This window comes from Vidua macroura, chromosome 1 (genome assembly GCF_024509145.1).
Source record: "Vidua macroura isolate BioBank_ID:100142 chromosome 1, ASM2450914v1, whole genome shotgun sequence".
NCBI lineage: Eukaryota > Metazoa > Chordata > Aves > Passeriformes > Viduidae > Vidua > Vidua macroura.
In genome coordinates this window covers 9,713,095-9,732,126 of record NC_071571.1, presented here as the reverse complement: position 1 = coordinate 9,732,126, position 19,032 = coordinate 9,713,095, and the positions used below count along the sequence as shown (strand labels likewise).

Below are 19,032 nucleotides of genomic sequence, written 5' to 3'. Positions count from 1 at the left end.
CTTCCTAAGAGTATCTACGAGGGAAACTTTGGGTGTGGATACTTAAAAGAGAGGAGAGCATCGGGACTAGTCTTTTGTGAAAACACTACCTCACTCTATAGAGCACTATTTGTGAGTTCTCTGGTATTGTTTGTATTGTACCTTTTCTCTGCCAGAGTGTGGATTAGTGCTACTAAAGCCACTCACTCTAGTGGAATGAGAGCATGCAATTTGTTTTCCTGCATGGTTTCAACAAGTGTGCATTGTTTTTGTGCTATTTTATTGCATTTTAAAGGCTACTTAAATTTCATTGATCAGCATATCATTGGGTAAGTAATTAACCTTTTATGATAAAAACCCAAGATAAGTTTGTTGTAAAAGCTCTTTACATTTAACTTAAATTGCTGATTCATTGAGAAATAAAATGAATACTGTACTAGCACACTGCGTGCTGTTTAATTGTTGGCTCTTAATGTAAGTAAATTAAAATAATAAATATTGCAACCAATAGTTCCTTCAAAAGGTGACACACTCAATGTTTGTAAGAACTTGCAACCTTTCCACACTGGTTCAAGTTGTTTTAAAAATGGGCGCAGCTCTTTGTGCTTCCCAGACTATAAATTCCCTTGTAAATTCTATCTCACTCCATGATGCTCCTTGTTTTGCAAATTCCCAAGCTCCTTTTCTTTTTTGGAAATTAGTCTGTAGTTGGGAGAATCCAGGCTAGGGTGAACTACCAAGTAATATTTTTTGCTTCAATTTAATGTTACAAACTGTTAAAAATTGATGAGCCTCTGAGTATCCTACACTTAAATATGGAAGTACAACCTTGGTATCTTCAAAAAGACTGAGATTCTGTTCAGAATAAGTATCTTTTTGCCAGAAATAGGTGGGTTTGTCTTTGGAGATTGTGCAGATATATTTGTAACTGGCTGGCTACATCATAATCCTTGATTTTAAAACACCTTTCCAAAGCCCAGCAAAATCCTTTCTGTTGGTTTCTCTGTAGAGGTTGATTTTAAAGTATCTAAAAAGTTATAACCATTCTATAATCTTGTTAAAATTAATTAATGAGAAAGACAATTTATAACCTACAGTTCCATCATCTTGGTATTAAAATTGTTAAGGAGTTGCTGTTTCTTTTAGTTACACAAATACCAGGTATATCTTTAAAGTAATTATTATTTAAAAAAAAATCAAAATGCTGGATTAAGGATGGTTTTTATGGATCTTATAAGACAGGTTGTCTGTATAGAGCATTTATTTAGAAATCAGACAAAACTTTCCAAATCCCTGAATCGATTTGTAAGGCAGAGTGGAGCAGCAGCTGTTCAAAGAAAGCTGGGTCTGGATTCCCTTCTGCAGCACTGGGAGCTGCCTGGCTCTGCAGTGTCCTGGGTGCTGATCTTGCTGCAAGAGGAGGAGGAGGGCTGTGGCTGAAGGCCAGGGGAGAGGAGAGTTCTGTAGTGGCCCAGGGATAAAAACAGCTCCAGCAGCCCTAGATTTGCACTTGTTCTCAGGGCATCCTTAAACATGGGCTGTTACACAAACATTCACACCTGCAAGCTCAGTCTCTAACGTGTAACATGAGTCACTGGGGAAGTGTTAAAAAGGGAGCTCACTTCCTCTGGGGAGAGGAAAATTCTGAGTGATCTCTGTTCCTTTTTGGATAGTTTATTGACTGCTACAGACCTAGGTTTGTGACACCAAGACATTCACCCATCTAAATCTGATTTAGCTGAAGTTAAGGTATAAGAATTGTGTTAGTTAAATTTCTAAAAATGACATGAGTTTTATGATAATCAATCGTTCATAACAGTTTTGGTGCCTGTGTCATATATAAATTATCCATATTTTAAATGAGCTCATAAAGGTAGTGACTGTCTTCTGGTTGTCTGGTGAGGATGCACTCAGAGATACCCCAAGCAACAGTTAGTGAGTCAAAAGAAGTAATGAGTCATTCTCCAAAGCATATTGAATCAGGAGCTGGCTGAATAACAAATCAGTTTGTTACTTTTGTAATTTATGGGTTTGTTATTAGGGTTTACTGCAAATGTCACTGGCTGTTAGAGAATTCCACTGTGTCATTTTCAGTGTATTTCTTGGATAGCCCATTCTCTTTTCCTGTTACTGGAGACACTCAGAACCATACCAAGACTATTTTGTCACCCAAAGCAAGACCTTCCCTTTTTATATTATCCCCCTTTCTCCTCTGAGTTTCCTTCCTCCCAGCCTTTCAACCACCATCTTCATAGACCTGCAGCTTCTTCCCTTGAAACCTGAGGCCTGGCTTAAATATATCTGCCCCAGCTGATATCCCTCTCGGCCTATCCTTGCTATGATTCCAGAGGAATTGAGATATGCTCAATATCCAGGAGTCAGTGGTTGCTTGCCCTTATGTATGATCACATAGATTTGGTTTTGACTTCTAAAATTCCTTGAAATAATAATATAGGAAGGGAAAGATTTGTATTGAATATACAGGTGCAAATGGGAAGGAAAAAAAGCCCAGTAAGTTGAGTGACAGTTTAAGATTCAAAATAATTTTGGTGAATTGTAGATGCCACCTGAAAAAATCAGGTACTTCTCTGCAGAGGGCAGTCATTGCATCCTTATAAATGTGGGATGGAAACAGAAAGAGATTTGAAAAGAGATCTTTCTACAGAAAGAGATTTGTAGTCATTCTGTGTCATGTTGTCATGAAAGAAAACACTGTGCTCTGTGTAGGAAAGAGGAATGCAGCCTGTGAGAAGCATGGCCTAATCCTTTTGTTCTACTTAGCCATTACCAAGGCCCTGATCTTGGCTATAGCAATGTAAAGTCTGGAGCACAGCACTGATGATGAAAGAGACTGTAACCATGGCTAGCAGAGAAAGGGACTTCAGCCTTAGGAAATAAATCATGGGACCACAGAAGGGTTTGGGTTGGAAGGGACCTTAAAGATCATCTCCTTTCAACCCCTCTCCATGGGCAGGGACACTTTGCACTGGATCAGGTTCCTCAAAAGCCCCATTCAACCTGGCCTTGAACATTTCCAGGGATGGAGAATCCACAATTGCTGCAAAGTGACACTTTTGTCTTTGTCAGAAAACAGGGAACAGTGCTTAAACTCCAGCAAAGAATGCTTTCAATCTCCAGCAAAAATTAGTTCCAATGAGGAATAGTTAGTTTCAATTAGTTTCCACAAGGGATAGTGTGCAGTCTCCATCTTTGAAGTTCTATAAGTATTATACTAAGTTCCTAATATATCAGATAAATAACTCTGGACAATTCCTTGATTTTATTTTAAGAAACATAATGTTTGAGAAAAATACCCCACAAAAGTAGTCAAACCTTATTTTTGGTTCTCTCAAGTTTAAGAGTTGGACTTGATGTTTCTTGGGGGTTGCTTCCAACTCAAAATATCCTGTGATTTTGTCCTGGATATTGTATGTTCATTCTGAAATAGAAATTTTCAAGCAAGATGCCAGGAATCTTTGGAATATTTTGGCCAACTGGAGTATTTGATGTCCCAAAAGAAACTGCAAAATAATATTTGTGCATAAAGGTTAAATATCTTCAAATTTTAGTCACTTAGATTTTCATTTCAGAAAGGCATTTCTTTTGGCAAAGCATTAATACCAGTTCCTGTTCATAAACCAGAATATTTTAAAAGGCCACTGTGCAATTTTTTTATTGTCACAGTCTACAGCTTCTAAAAAAGAATTATTCCTTGAAACAAAAATGTGCCCCTAAAGAAAAAGCCAGCCATAAGTACACTAATTTGAAGTCTGTTTTATTTCCAAATCTTATTTTCTGAAACTATTTCTTATGAATTGAATGCAAATTTTTCTAGACAATATTGGGTCACTTAAAGGAACAGTATATTAATCTTAAAATAAAATTCTAAAATTTCCGTATTTAATGGAAAGCAGTCAGAGGTTTTGTCCTGCTTTAGCCAGTTTAAATTCCTATTTTTAGTGTATTTGCGTGTCTTCATTCAACTGAGTAATGTAGCAGACCTTCAATCTAGTTAGCATGCAGTGTTTGCACCACTTTTCTGGAGAGGCTCTAAAGAATGTTGACTTTTATAATGATATAAATCCTTATCAATTAGATGTTGTAATTTCTCCCATAAAAGGACTCCTTTGCATAATTACTTGACTTATCATCAGAGAAGCTTCTGGGTTGTGAAAATATGCTCAAACAAATTCTAAAAAGGATCATTCAGAAGGCAGTTCATAGGGCATCAGGCATTATATAAAAATATTTTGTGAATTATCTCTATTAGGGTAAAAAAAATGAGCAGAGAAATACAAGCAGACGGAAATTGGGTATATTAGTTGTAAAGCAGAATAAAAATATCCAGAGGAGAAGAGGAAAAAAAATTGTCAGACTTTTTTTGTTGTTGTGGTGGTCCTTCATTGTTTTGTTTTGTTTGAAAGATGTTTTGTTTTTTTGGGGGTTTTTTTAGGTTGATTTTTTTTCCCCCCCTGCTTTGTCCTATGTTGTCATGTCATAATTAATTAACCTAGTGAAATTGCTTCATTGCATGTCTTATTAACCCTTCCTATGTTCATTCTCTCCTGACTTAAAAGAATAATCCATTAGAATTTAACCCTGATGGCTTGAAGAAGGCTGCTGTTCAGAAAGCCCTAAAGGTAACATTAATATAGTTGTCCATTTAAGGTCACAAAAGTAATTGGAAATGCACGAATGCCTGCAACACTCCGCTTCCAACGCTGGATGGGATTTCTATTGCCAGATACATAGTTAGTGTAATTCTGTTTCACTTGAATTTGATTTCAAGAAGCCAGTGTCAGGATTTAGTGAAAATACTGTAGTCTGTGGTAATTTGAACTCTAGATCACATTAGTGGAGTACAGGCTGCTTGAGAAGACTGGGGAAAAGTGCTGAGAACTAATTTGTAGTAGTAACTAAAGAATGAAGCTGACATGAAAGCTAAGACATCTTTCACATACTGAGTGATACCTTATCACTCAGCTCTGAATGATTGGTTTGGAATAATCTTGTTCCTACTAGATGTTTTTAGTAGGTTTTACATCTTTATATGACTGCTAAAGAAATTTAGGCCAGCTTTTTGGTAGGCAGACTTGGAAAGGGCTGATGCTCAGCTGGAGGAATTTGACCAAGGGACAGACTTTAATAGGCTGTGAACAACAAGTCTGTCAGTACCTGATGTTAGAGGTACAGTATATGTGTGTGCACATTGCTATCTGCTTAATTTGAATTACAATTATTCCTATTTACATATCAGCATAAGTGACAGGGTCTTTTGTCAACTCCTGTAGTTTCATCATTTTATGAAGAAAGTTTCAGGCATCATTTTGTGGACAAAGAAAAAAATGAAGATAATGTCACCTGCCATTTTAAAACACCATCAGTTGCAGTGTAATATGGCTTTCTTTCTGTCCTGTAAACCTTTGTATTCGGTTTTATTTGAGAGCTAAATATTTTTTTTATTAGAAATCACAAAAATGAAAGGCAGCATTCATCCAAGAAAGGAGTGCTTTCTTAACAGCTTTATTTCTAAAGGAAAGTATGGTTCTAAGCAGTATGTGACATTAAAGTTGAGAATTATTAGTGAAAGTATGATGTCCAGATAAAAAAAATATATCTAAATGATGCACTTTCTTAATTTAAAAATATTTCTTAATTTAAAAAATTTGAATCACTTGGATGTAATTGTGACCTTACATGCATTAAGAAGATTTTAACTAACTTTCTGTTGATATACCTGATTTTCCTACAGGGTAGAACTCAAAGTAACCATGTATCCTATGTTTCCTAGGCTTTTTACACTGCATTAACACCTGTTTGAGATGATTAACTTTCATGTCTAAATTTTCTTTCTGAATTGAATTTTTGTTAGATTAAATTGAAATTCATGAAAGAAACATATAGTTGCAATGTTCCTTTGCATATATAATTTGTTTCTAAACTGATGTTTGTTTTCACAGTTTGATGTAATGCTATACAGCTGGTGAGCAAGGCTCAGATATGGCAGATGGTTGATTCTCTAATAAAGAGTATTTGGTAAACTGTAGAAATATCCCTCACATACATTGTAGTGCATATTCTTTCTTCCCCAAACTGAAAAGTAGGGAACATCAGTGTTGGATACCACATCCAATTTAATAGTTCTACAGCACTGTGTATGAAGCTCCTGAGTTTGTGCTTTCTTCATATCTTCCATCTGCATGCAATATTCATTTCGCAGATTTAACTATGCTTCATTAGCTTTGGGGATTGTAATGCTCATTAAAAGATAAGAATTTGCATCTTACCAGTTTAATTTAAAGAAAATGGAAATGAGTCTAAAACTCCTGCTTATTAGTAGCATTTTGCTTCAGCATATTCAGGTAGTTGGATGCCTTCGTGCTGATGTGTTCACCAGCTACTCGCCAGTCTGCCATTCCAGCTGGCTGAATAAAATACTGAGAGCAATAGAGAAGCATGTAGTAGAATGCATATGATTTGTATTTTTAAGATGCAAACATTTAAGTTTCAGAGGGGAGAGGTTTTGCTTTATTCTGAAGGCAAAGTTTTCGTTTTTTTCTTTACCAGTCAGGAAAGAAAATAAACAGCAATCCCAACCCACTTGTTTTGCTGTCAGTTGGACACAAGGCACAGGAGAGTAAGGTAAGTTCCTACCCTTTAGACGTGGCTTTGTCTTCACATATTTGGTGGGTCTGCAAGCTTGGCATTTGGCAACCAAAGCATGGAGCATATACACACACTAAGTTGCCACTATAACTGAAATTGGCAACAAGCAGCCAAGGATTACAACATATGACCTAAAACCACCTTATCAACTAAACCATGGCACAAAGGGCCACATCCAATCTTTTCTTAAACACCTCCAGGGATGGTGGCTCCACCACCTCCCTGGGCAGCACATTCCAGTGCCCAATCACTATTTCTGTGAAGAATTTTTTTCTAATGTCTGGCCTAAACTTGCCCTGGTGCAGTTTAAGACTGTGTCCTCTTGCCCTGTCACTGGCTGCCTGGGAGAAGAGGCTGACCCCCACCTGGCCACAGCCTCCTTTCAGGCAGCTTCCTGTCAGGGAGTTGTAGAGAGCAGTAAGGTTCCCCCTGAGCCTCCTCCAGACTAAGCAACCCCAGCTCCCCCAGCTCTTCCTCATCAGACTTGTTTTCTAGACCCTTCCCGAGCCTTGCTGCCCTTCTCTGCACACACCAAATAAAACACCAAAATGAAAAATGTGCTCATTTCTTGTCACCACCTCTATTAGACAAACTGTTTGATAATTTGTGTGCTTCCTTTTTTCTTAACTTCAGATTAGATACAAGACCAATGAACCAGTATGGGAGGAAAACTTTACTTTCTTTGTACACAATCCCAAAAGACAAGACCTTGAAGTTGAGGTATGTGTCTCACTCTCTTTAGACACCTTTCTTTTGTAAGATGTTGCAGCAGTAAAAGTCACACATTAAAGGCTGTTATGAAATAAGACTAAATATAATGTGAACATGATTAAAATTATACTTAAAGTATTTTTTTAGACCAGGCAATGAAATGTTTATTTTTATTTACTACTAAAAAGAAGAAAGACTATAACCAGACTCTCACATGAATAACATAGTTAGTGGTTGTCTTTTCTAATTTAAAAAAAATCCAAAAGTAAATTTGGTATATCAGTTTGGAACTAGGAATCTTTCCTCTCTCATACCAAGGAAGTATTTATCCAAATACTGTATCCCTTTACACTGTTGACATGTCCTTTACATAGGTCTAAGAGAATGAAGTGTAAATGAGGACTGTCTTAGTCACTCTTCCTCTAATAGCTGTGGGAATTCATTTTCGCACAGACAGTTTGGAAACCCTGTAGTTATTTTGCTCAAAGGTCTGGTAGATGTAGAGGTTACTCTTCTGTCTTACTTTTGCTATAGAAGGTAAGGGTGAATCACAGAATCACAGAATAATGAGGTTGGAAGATCATCGAGTCCAACCTGTAAAACGAGAAACGAGGCTTTGAGTATATTTGTTTTTTTCCTCCTTCAATGTAAAGTAATCTTAAAATCAGGGAAACTTGGTTTAAGAAAAAACTACTCTCAATATTGTTTGTATTTTTTTTTTAATAAAAATATAATTTCTTTCTTTGAATTCTTACAAAGCAGATGATACAAAGAGACTTAATTTCTGTGTTCTTTCAGGTGAGGGATGAACAACACCAGTGTTCTTTGGGGAACTTCAAGCTGCCTCTAAGCCAGTTGCTAGAGAGTGAGGATTTAACTATGCATCAGCGATTCCACCTGAGCAACTCTGGTCCCAACAGCACTATAAACATGAAGATTGCACTCAGGGTACTCTAAAACCTTTCCCATTGTAAACCTCTGAAAGCATATTTAGGGCTGTGGTGACTCCTGGTCTGCCAGCTTTTGAAGAAGCCAGTGCATTTCCTTTGATATCACCTGCCAAGTGTCCTTGGTTGTGCAGAGCTATCAGTACACAGAGATAGCCTCTAATTGAGATACATTCAATTTGAAAACTGTACAGTGCTCAAAATTAAATAATAGTCACCTGCATTAATTAAAACCAAGGTCCCCAGTGGTTTTAGGTTTGGAAATCATGTTTGGAATCTGAATTCCTTCAAATCTCTTTTGAACCCAGTGGGCTACAGATCAGTGAAAAAGCCTCTATCTAGAAATGGAGGTGAGGTTTTGATGGTTTTAAAAAATAAAGTGTATAAGGAAAGGAAGTACCTGCATAGTACTGGAAAAATTCAAACCAGCTTTCAAGCATGTTGGAGTTTTGAAAACAAAACTTGCATACCTGAAAGTTGGTTTGTCTTTTTTTTTCATCTAAATTACTTGGTTTAATAAGGTATTATATCTCTTTGCAAACACTGTCACACTTCTGTTATTTTTCTTCCTAAAGCACTTTGTTGCTTATGTGTCATTGATAAATTAAAGCAGCGTATAAAAGAGTAAGAACAATAAATGAGAAAAAATTGTGATGTAAAATTAAATTTCAAGAGAGTGGAAGAAAAAATTGCAGAATATCTTTCCAGATGGCTAGAATTGCAAAATGAATTGCATTTACACCAGAAGTGCATAGAATATGGGAAGGGAATAATGAGGAGAATAATTCTTAAGGAATGGAGAATTTCACATTGTTTTATAGTTACTGCAGTTGCCATGAAGAAGGTGGAGATGTATTTTGTCATGTAAAGCATTTCATATTGTAGAGTTAACAATTGTGAATGGTTTTGGTCCTGCTTTAGTGTCTTAACTTCACAACTTGTCACCAACCAGTATTGTAATTTGTCTCTGCTTTTTATACTGCAAAATAGTAACTTTATGTGTATTTTCCTGTATCCAGGTCCTTTCTCTTGAAAAGCCGGCAAGATCTCCAGATCATCAACACTCAGCCCAAGTAAAAAGGCCATCTCTTTCCAAAGATGCAAGAAAATCATCTTTTAAGCCTCAGGTTCCTGTCTCGCCAACATCTGATCCCAACAAGCCCGTTCCAGCATCCCCAGTGACTGACAGTGATAAAAAGACTGACACAGCTGATAAAAGTCAGCCTCCCAATGCCAGCCCGCAGTGGCCAACAGATCTGAGCCGCAGCTCCTCCAGTCTCCACGCCTCCAACTTCTCCTACTCCCCCAGCCACCTCTCGGTGAAGGAGCCCACGCCCAGCATCGCCTCGGACATCTCCCTGCCCATCGCCACGCAGGAGCTGCGCCAGAGGCTCCGGCAGCTCGAGAAGTACGGCCTGCACTGATGGCTTCTGCAGCACATCCCAGCTGATTCACAAAGCATGTCACCAAAGCAGGAGTGCTTAGTTCACCTTTCAGAAATGTTCTTTATTGTGCAGTCGTTGGGATTTTTTGCTTCTTCCTGGTATCTCAGACAGAAGCTGCAATTAGAAGTTCCTTGCCATTGTGATTGTCTGCTAGATAAAGTCCCACTTCTTCTCATAGTTGCACTTTGTAGTTTCATGGCAGTAGTTGCCTGTTTCACCACTGAATCCTATTAGCATTAATTAAGCCAATTAAGCTGGAAATGGTTGGTCTTTCAATAACTCAGAGGGATATTAGACTATAAAGAATGTTAAATGGGTAGTTACTATGCAGTCACTGAAGATGGCTGCAGACACACTTTCTTAAATTCTTGAATTTTTTTTTACTTGCCTCAGTGGGCAGCTGAACTTACCAAGTACAGACAGCTGAGCAGCCATCCTGCTCTGAATAGGAGACTGGAAACTGTTCATTCCCTATTCATTGAGCTTCTCTGTGAATCTAAGTAGAAAGATTTTATTTTTTATTTGCAAGGGATTGAACCAATTCATCTTTTTCTCTGTCAGAGTTCACAGAATCAACTGAGTCATAGAGGTTGGACAGAATCTCTGGCTGATCATCCCTCTGCTCAAAGCAAATCCCTCTTCAAAGTTAGATCAGGTTTCTTGGGCCTTGTCCAAACAACTTTTGGTTATCTCCAAGGATTGAGATGCCATAACTTGTTCAGCAACTCCAGTGCTTAACCACTCCACTTTTAAAATGTTCTTCCTTATTTCTATTGAAATTTGTCTTGCTGCAGCTTGACTATGGCCTCTTGTTATTTTACTGTGTACAGCCATGAGGATTCTGGCTTGGTCTTCTCTAGAATGTCTGCTTTAAGTAGTGGAAGGGCTGCAGTTGAGTCTGCTGTTGGCTCTCTCTTCAATTTGTACAAATACACCACCTGCTTATATGCCCCAGACCCCCATTTATCTTCACAGTCACATGCTAACTTGTTTTGACTTTGTCAGGCTCTCTCCTGGTCCAAAACTGAGTTATAGTTTGTTAATTGTGATAAAGATTGAAATGCTACTCCTCATGTAATGCACAAATGTCATACTTTGTCATTTGGTAAGAGTGGTAAAGCTACAGGTAATGAGGTCCTTTATTGCAGACCACATGCTTTTAGGTGCTTTGATTTTTTTTTTTTTTTTAACTAAGAAAATACTGAAATTAAATCTTTATTCTATTTTTTAAAAGTGAATGACTTTGGAATTTTAGTGGATCAATCACTTTGTAGTAGATATTCACAAAACAGGCACTCTTCTCCCTTGAAGATAAGATATCCTTCAGGTGACTAAGAAATGGCAAATATGGCACATACTGTCCTGTGTGATATGGAAAATACTTAGTCAGTTCACACAAACTAAAATGAGCATTTCATGGAGATGAGGGAACTGCATATGCTGGCCATTCTATAAAACACAAGTTCTTAAGCATGGTGCCTGCTTTTTATTTAAACATGACCTGTAAGTGTAAATTTATTCTAATCTTGTTTTTATGATGATGTAAACTATAGAAAAGTAAAATGGTTGTGTTTATACGGAGCTTCTACGACAGGAAGTAGATTTAAATTATCACTATTTGAATCCCAAGAATATCTACATTTCTATGATAAGAGAATTTAGAAAAGAATGAGCTGGTCTTCTAATTGGCTTCTGGCCTTAGGTAAGAGCAGCCCATGCCTGATGTTTTCATTGCAGTTAGCACTATTATTCTTTCCAATTTCCTCAATGCTGCTTTGATGTTTATTTTAGGGCAAGCAAGTTCTTTACTTGTAATGAGTAAAGTCCCATACTCATAATGACAAGAAAACCTGGCCTATTTTGAAGAGCAGAGTTGTTGGCAAGGAACTGAAGTACAAAAATCTGATGAGGATATGCTCACACACTTACATATGTTCTTTCACATTGGTCTAGAGATGTTAAATGGATAATACATGATTTCTGGAAAAACTGCTCAGTTCTTACTTCTAATGTGCATTTTAAAAACTAAGCATATTGTTCTATTGTTCTGCTTTTTCCTGCAGTGGAACAACTCTGGGGCAGTCTCCATTAGGGCAGATTCAGCTAACAATTCGTCATAGTTCACAAAGAAACAAACTGATTGTGGTGGTGCATTCCTGCAGGTGAGCATACAATACACAATTTAATATCTGGGCATATTTCTTTATAAAGTTTGTCATACCTGATTTACTCTTAAGTGGATTGGTTAATCTTTGTTATTTTAAAAATAACATATGCATAAATACAAAAATATACAGAGCTGTGCTCAGAATTGGTAAAAACTTTGTGGAAGATTTTGCTCTGATTTTATATTCGTCTATTTATATTTGTCTCTGTCAGATTTTAAATGAAAATTACATTTAGATTTTTATCAGCAGTATCTGAAAGCTGTTTCTAAGAGACTGAATTTTTTACAGAATGACCAAAACATGTGATTTCTAAAAAGCCATATCTAAACTTCAAATTAGAGTTTAGGAAACATCGCATTTCCACCTCTGCTTTCTGCTTACTGGTAATCTGCTCTTGTACAAGTCACTCCACATCATATTTTGTGCAGGGGAACTGCTTCATGTACTAAATTAAGTGATAGTAGTGTGGACACTTATATTCAGCAATGTCTTGTTGATTTTCTAAGTGCTTTTCCTTGTTTTTCACTTCCACAGAAATCTAATAGCGTTTTCCGAAGAAGGATCTGATCCCTATGTGCGAATGTATTTATTGCCTGATAAGAGACGATCAGGAAGAAGAAAAACACATGTATCAAAGAAGACATTAAACCCAGTGTTTGATCAAATGTAGGTTCTAAACTATGTGCAGTAGTTTTGTATCATGTAATTACAAAGCAGTCAAATCAAGATTTCTGTGCTTACTTGAAGTTCCTGGTTGTCACCATTAGACTTGATCATACCTTTCTCTTCTGCTGTAATAGTTCTTTTCTCCTTCTATTCCCTGTTATCACTACAGCCCTTCTTGCTGTTAGCAGCCACTTCTGTCTTTCCTGCCTTCCTACACCAGTTCCATGCTGGTAGCTCAGCTGCAGGATTTGCTCTCCTGGCAGGTGGTGAGAACACAAGTGCCATTAGCTGGCCAGTGCTGCTGATCTCCCTTCCTGCCAGAAAGCTTGGCTGGCTGAGTGCCTGGCTGATGCTGCCAGCCTGTGCCTGTGCATGGTCACATTGCTCAGTCACTTGGTGGTACTTCTCAGCATCCAGGGAGTCAGGAAATTTCCTTGTAGATTATATCCTGGCCCATATGTTGGAAGTTGTACCATCTTGTGCAATATTATATTGCATAAAAATCCTTATCCTTGCACTCATCTTTTTGATAGTAGTTTCCCTCACATGTCTGCCCCTTACCCTGCCACCCATCACTTTTCAATAAAGACCTTTCTCTACTGACAGCAAATGAACTCAGGGAAAACACCAATTCAGTCCCTTCTGTCCAAGGCAAATCTGTAAATCATTAGCTAGAGGCTCCAGCAGATTTTCTCGGTAGTGCAGCTCTCTCCTGTTCATTCCAGGTAATAGATTTATTTCACCGTGCCTTTCCAAGGAAAATGTATTGCAAAGTTATAAAGCTGTTTAAGAACTGTAGTGACAAATAGATGTAAGTTGTGGTATAACCTTCTCCTGACTTTGTCTAAGTTTCAGCTCTAGCAAAGAGCTATCTTTGATAGTTTTCTTTAGCCAGCCAGGAAAGAAAAGGAGCTCTGGTTATCAAGTACCAAGGACCAATAACACTGACCAATCTTCTCCTTTTGGAAAATGCTAATACTAAGCTGTCAGTACAGTAGGATTCCACAGTCTCTTTTCTCTAGGGCCAGTGCTTGACCTTTGCCTCCTTTTGTCTTGTTCGTGTGTTTGTTTGGTTTTACCAGTGACCTCTAGAGGCCAAAGGTAACAGAAGTCTCAAACATTTGATGTTGATACTGATCACAGTTTTCAAGAAAAGAATTAGGTAAAACATTGGAATTTTTTCCTTCATTTGTCTCAGACCTAATTTTTTAATTTGGGGAGGGAGATGGTTTGGTTTTGATTGGAGTGGCAGTTTAGCTGTAGGAACTGAACTTGGACCTCTGGTACAGAATTCCCTCTAAAGCATCTCTTTGCCTGTCAGGTTTGATTTCAGTGTTTCCCTGCCTGAAGTACAGAGAAGAACACTAGATGTAGCAGTGAAGAACAGTGGTGGATTCTTGTCCAAAGATAAAGGGCTGCTTGGCAAAGTAAGTTGACAATAAGCAAATTCTGTTAATACAGCTTATTATATAAAACAAAAATCCTCCTGACATATGAGTTAGTGTTGATTGAAGGCTTATTCAGGTGTGAAGCTTTCAAATATTATAGGTGCCTTAGATGTCAGGCTTCAGTAAGGGAAGGAGCAAACTGCAGAGCCAGACTTAGATGAGGCAGTAATCTCCTCTAGAGAGTGGTAAGTTCACAGTAACAAAAGAAATGTGCTTGTCAGATTTACTAATCATGCTGTCAGAGAAAGGAAAGAACCAGTAGAAACCAGGCAATATTGCAGAAAATGTTCAGATAAAACTGGAAAGACAAATGAGTAGTTAAGGAAACACACAAGTAATTAAATTCCCAGTTTGTAAAATCCCTGAGAAAGAGCTGCTACTGGAGACATTCCCAATGCCAACACCAGCTGTTGTGTTTGTAACTTCAGTGTTCTATAGGCACACAGTAAATCACCCAAGTTGCTACACACGTGATTGGGAGCATGGAAGAGGAATAGTAAATTCCTACACCCTTTCAAATTGCCATATTTGAGCTCTGTGAAGAAGATGAGAGATACAGAATCATGGTCAGTTCATGGTGAACAGCGTCCTCAATTTTCCTGTTCATCTGGAAGGCTGTTAGTAGGAACACATCTGCTGATTGCCACTGCTGTGATGTGCTCTGGGACTGTACCACCAAAGGGTGTGGATTTTGAGGTCAAAATCAGCAACTTGAAACTTTAGGCAGGTGGCAGAGAGCTGTGATGACAAGGATATAAAATATACCATTTACCAATGGCATTGCTTACACTGTAGTTTACAGGATTGTCAGATTTGATCTTTACTAGAAACAGAATGAAAGGCACACACAGTGCATTGACTGGTGATTTAATTTCCACAGGTATTAATACCTCTGGCATCTGAAGAACTTGCTAAAGGCTGGACCCAGTGGTAAGTATAACATTTCCTTTATTAATAATAATACTACATATTAACAACTGCTGTGTTAATAATAATTTTAATAATACATGCTAAATGTAAAAACCAATCCTTTGTTTTTTTCTTTTTCAGGTATGATTTGACAGAAGATGGTACAAAACCACATGGTGCAAGTTAGGCCCATGGACACCAGGACTTCCTCACGCATAATTTTGCCAACCTTTATATATTTTTAACGCGTTGTTTTCAGAGATGTACCAATGTTATTTTTATAGCTTTACTGATTTAGTTCTTAGACACATCCCCAATAATTTTATAACACTTGGTCATTTTATGTAGACATAGCCTTCTTCATTGTTAAACTTTATATTTTATTTTGCTAAACAGTTCTATGTGTTACTGTAATGTGCAATAGTACAGTAAAGTAACCTTTTGTGTTTAAATTGATCTTTATGATGGCTGTACCTATTAGAAAGTGAAAAGAACATGTTCTGCTGTTTTCCTGCCTTGTTTTATATCTCACCAAGGTATACTGTACCATGTAAATATATACTATTTTTTTATAATTCTTTCATGCTGGTTTGAATTCAGAAGAAAATTAGATAAAGGATACAGATATTTTCTTCTAAGTGCATGTTAATTTCTTCAGATGAATCTCTTTTGTCTTTGCAGCACAATGGTCTTAATCATTTTGTGACACTCTGCAAAAAGAAACTGCAGAAAAATATTTTTACTTTATTGTGTTTCTGGCCCAGTGGGGCTAGCTTAAAATGTATAAACCATTAACATTTTAATATTTATATATAAATGTATTATTGGGAAATCATGCTATAGAATATTATAAATAAAAATGAGAATTCTATAAATATTGTATAAATAGAGGATGAGGTCCACAAATAACAGTTTCTAAATCTGAGTTTTCATTTAATGGCATAAACATAACAAACAGTACAGTTTTATTATACAGGTTTGGTTGGATTTTGTTATTTATTCCTGTACTCTGGAGTACTAGACATGTGATCTTTTGAAGGTATGAGGACATGGATTTTTCCATATTATAAAGAAGATGTCTAACCACTTTAAACTGTCCTTACCACCATGTTTCACTGATTTATAAGTAGACAAATCAGCTTGCAAGTTAAGTTCATATAGTAGGCATATGTACAAGACATACGTTATTTTTATTATACAATACTGTGCTAAAATAGTATGTTATGTGATACCTTCTGTAATCCTCAAATGAACACCAGTAGGTAAGAAAGTGGGGAACTGAGATGAAATTGACTGTCTTTGACAGTTGCTTCATTGCTGCTTAGTATGTTTGGTGCATGAACAAAATGCACATCAGTGGTCCAGGCAGGTTTCTGAGCAATGCTGTCCTTCTGAAGCATTGCCGTGGGCTGGGCAGGAGGCAGCAGGGACACCATCAGCACAGACTGATCCAGGCAGGCAGGATCTGAAGGGAGAGTATCAGCCCCATCAGCTGAGCTCATAACTCTAATTTTATGAATTATGGGACTATTTTTTTTTTTTTTTTTTTGTATTCAGAACTGATTTTTCTTTTTCTGGTAAGTTTTTTCAGACTGTTAGAAAAATGTGCATTAAGAATCCAAGAGAACAGCTTGGCTTTTGCAAAGCCTGTGTCCTCATCCTTGGAGAAGTATGCAATTAGACAAAGTATATTATTTAGCTAAGATTCTAGAATGGTATCTCAGCCAAGAAAGAATTTTAGTGCAGAATGATAAACTCCTGAAATTAGCTTTATTGTAAGAAAACTGACAGAACCTTAACTCTAGATGTAGAATTTGCCTACATTACTAGATGTACCAAAGTGCCTACCATAGATGTAGCTTTTTGTCTTTTTCAAGTCTAAAAATTTAAGTTTATCTAAATTCAATTTAACATGAACATTTTTTATGGATATGTGTGACCTGCACCATACACCTCTATACAGTGATGGCCTTCTCATTGCCGCATTTTATACACAACAATTTTATCAAACAATCTTACATTGTAAATTGTACTTTAACTGCTGTTACTGGACTAGGCAATAGAGAGTCTTTGTAAGAAAACATTTCCATGTGAAGGCTTCATTGTATATTGGAATGTATGAGTAGACATATATTCACTCATCTATTAATGTAAAATATATTATGAAATACTTATTTTCTTTGCTAGTTCTCAATTAAGATGTTAAGAATGGAAAGACAGAGAATTATTCTTAATGCAATGGAAATGCAGAAACCAAATGCTAATCTGAATAAATCAGGTCTAAGAGTGGCAGTTCAACATAATTGTCTTTTGCCTTTGTTCAGTCTGAGGTGGAAGGATTTTTGCTCTACATCTTGGCCAGCGACTGCACAGAGTTTGATCTGCAGCCAACAAATAGGGTGTTAAACTGATTCAGTGTTCCAAGTCTTAGGTGAAGTCTGAGGACAGAAAACTGCGCTTGAACGAAAAAGAATTTCTGTCTTCTAAAGTTTCAAAGTGGAAAATAATGCCATGTTCAGGCAATTGTGAAAGGATAGCACAAAGTGAGTAATGAACAAAGAATATAGGGCAGATTTTCAGAATAGCTCACTACCTAAAATTAGGGATTGGTTCTTACAGATCCCATTTTCTATTTAGGAATCTGAAATGAAGAGATTGAACTGTCATTGCAATTCAGCAACTAGAATTCCCATAGTCTATAATCAGTTCTGGATGCCAGATCTTCAGAAACATTCTCCTGAGTGAATTTGGATCAGACTGTGAGTGCCTAGATGAGATTGATTCTTTGGATAGTGGATGCAACTTTTGTATTACCAAATTCTAGTTGTTCCATTTATATGGAAGTAGGAAGGACAGTTTTGCCTCTGGGCAAAAATTGCACCTCATCATCAAGTCATTTATTCAATGTCAACTGATAGCTTTTCATGTAGTTCTTCTTTATCCTGTGCCTTAAAATATGAACATATGAAGATGTTTAAGAAATGGTTAAAAAATAAGCTTTGTTACCTGTATGTACCAACACATGTTCTGTACTATTGAAACTGTTTTTAGAATTACTCTGCTTCACTGACAAGAAAACCAGCTTTCTTAACTATAGCAGTGGTATAACTCGAACTCAAATCAGCATGCATATCACTTGGAGGTGGACTAAAAGAGTTTTAATTTTCGGTCTTGAATCCTTTATCAGAGCTGCAGCAAATGGTGAGAGTTAAAATGAGAACAAAGGGTAATCAATTTTGTACAGATTGCCTTTTTTGCTCATGTAATTCTACATTATGATGCATGTATTTATTCAATAAATGGTTCGTATGGAAGTCGGTGTGTTGCTTCCCTCTACACACACACCCCCCTTCTCCTCTCTTGGACATCCCTGTTCTAACTGGTAATAAATACAATGAAGTGAATTTTTAAAATAGTCCTGTATCCAGATCTTGTAACCTAGAGAGCCTTGCTGTAAGGTCTGTAGGCAGATTTTTGGGTCTTACACGAAAGTGGAGTGAGAAGTGTAGGACACTTCATGGGGATTTCTGTGCTTGTTGTTCTGGCACAGATTCACGCATAAGAATTAGTAGGTCCTTTGTTCAACTTCAGTGTCTAAATTTTATTTTTCTCTTAAATTGATAAATTGAACAAATTGTCATAATTCTAGCACTTTTAAATTAATTGTCTTTAATTATGCTTTCAAAATTATCTAGAACTGTATTAAATTGCCTTAGATTTGGAATCAGCAGATTTCTTCCCGTGGCATTCTTTCTTTGCTTGATGAGGCAAATATTGATGGAAAATATAATGATGTACTGCAAAATAAGAAAAAGGGTGTTGTATCCTCTAGCTATTCCAGAAAAACTGATATAGAAATTATGCTCTTTGCATTAAACATTAATTTATAATTAATTAATTATGATATTAATTATGTAATATGATATAATTTTGTAATTAATTATGATACATCTTCCCATAAACAGCTACACCTTGTCTGAATTCATAAGATTCAGTCAGTTTTCATCAGCCATAAATAAAAGCTGCAAAACTTCATCAATCAGTCACTATCCCATTTAGAATGGGCCCCACTGGATAATCTTTAATGTTACTG

The 19,032-nt window shown here is 36.8% G+C and overlaps 1 protein-coding gene across 2 annotated transcripts in view; it reads left to right on the top strand.

Moving 5' to 3' along the window:
• The window catches only part of ESYT2 (extended synaptotagmin 2), an 80,531-nt gene extending 62,278 nt beyond the window's left edge, over nt 1-18,253 (top strand). Inside the window, exons 14-24 of one of the 2 annotated variants that reach the window (XM_053981940.1) lie at nt 10-111; nt 4,557-4,619; nt 6,547-6,621; nt 7,279-7,365; nt 8,155-8,304; nt 9,323-9,711; nt 11,812-11,910; nt 12,451-12,582; nt 13,904-14,009; nt 14,911-14,960; nt 15,081-18,253. In XM_053981940.1, coding sequence (XP_053837915.1) covers nt 10-111; nt 4,557-4,619; nt 6,547-6,621; nt 7,279-7,365; nt 8,155-8,304; nt 9,323-9,711; nt 11,812-11,910; nt 12,451-12,582; nt 13,904-14,009; nt 14,911-14,960; nt 15,081-15,126 — 1,299 coding nt within the window. In that variant the 3' untranslated portion in view covers nt 15,127-18,253. The remainder of the gene's footprint in view (nt 1-9; nt 112-4,556; nt 4,620-6,546; nt 6,622-7,278; nt 7,366-8,154; nt 8,305-9,322; nt 9,712-11,811; nt 11,911-12,450; nt 12,583-13,903; nt 14,010-14,910; nt 14,961-15,080) is intronic. The other variant, XM_053981931.1, reaches the window with a different exon arrangement.
• The last annotated feature ends 779 nt before the right edge of the window (nt 18,254-19,032 follow it).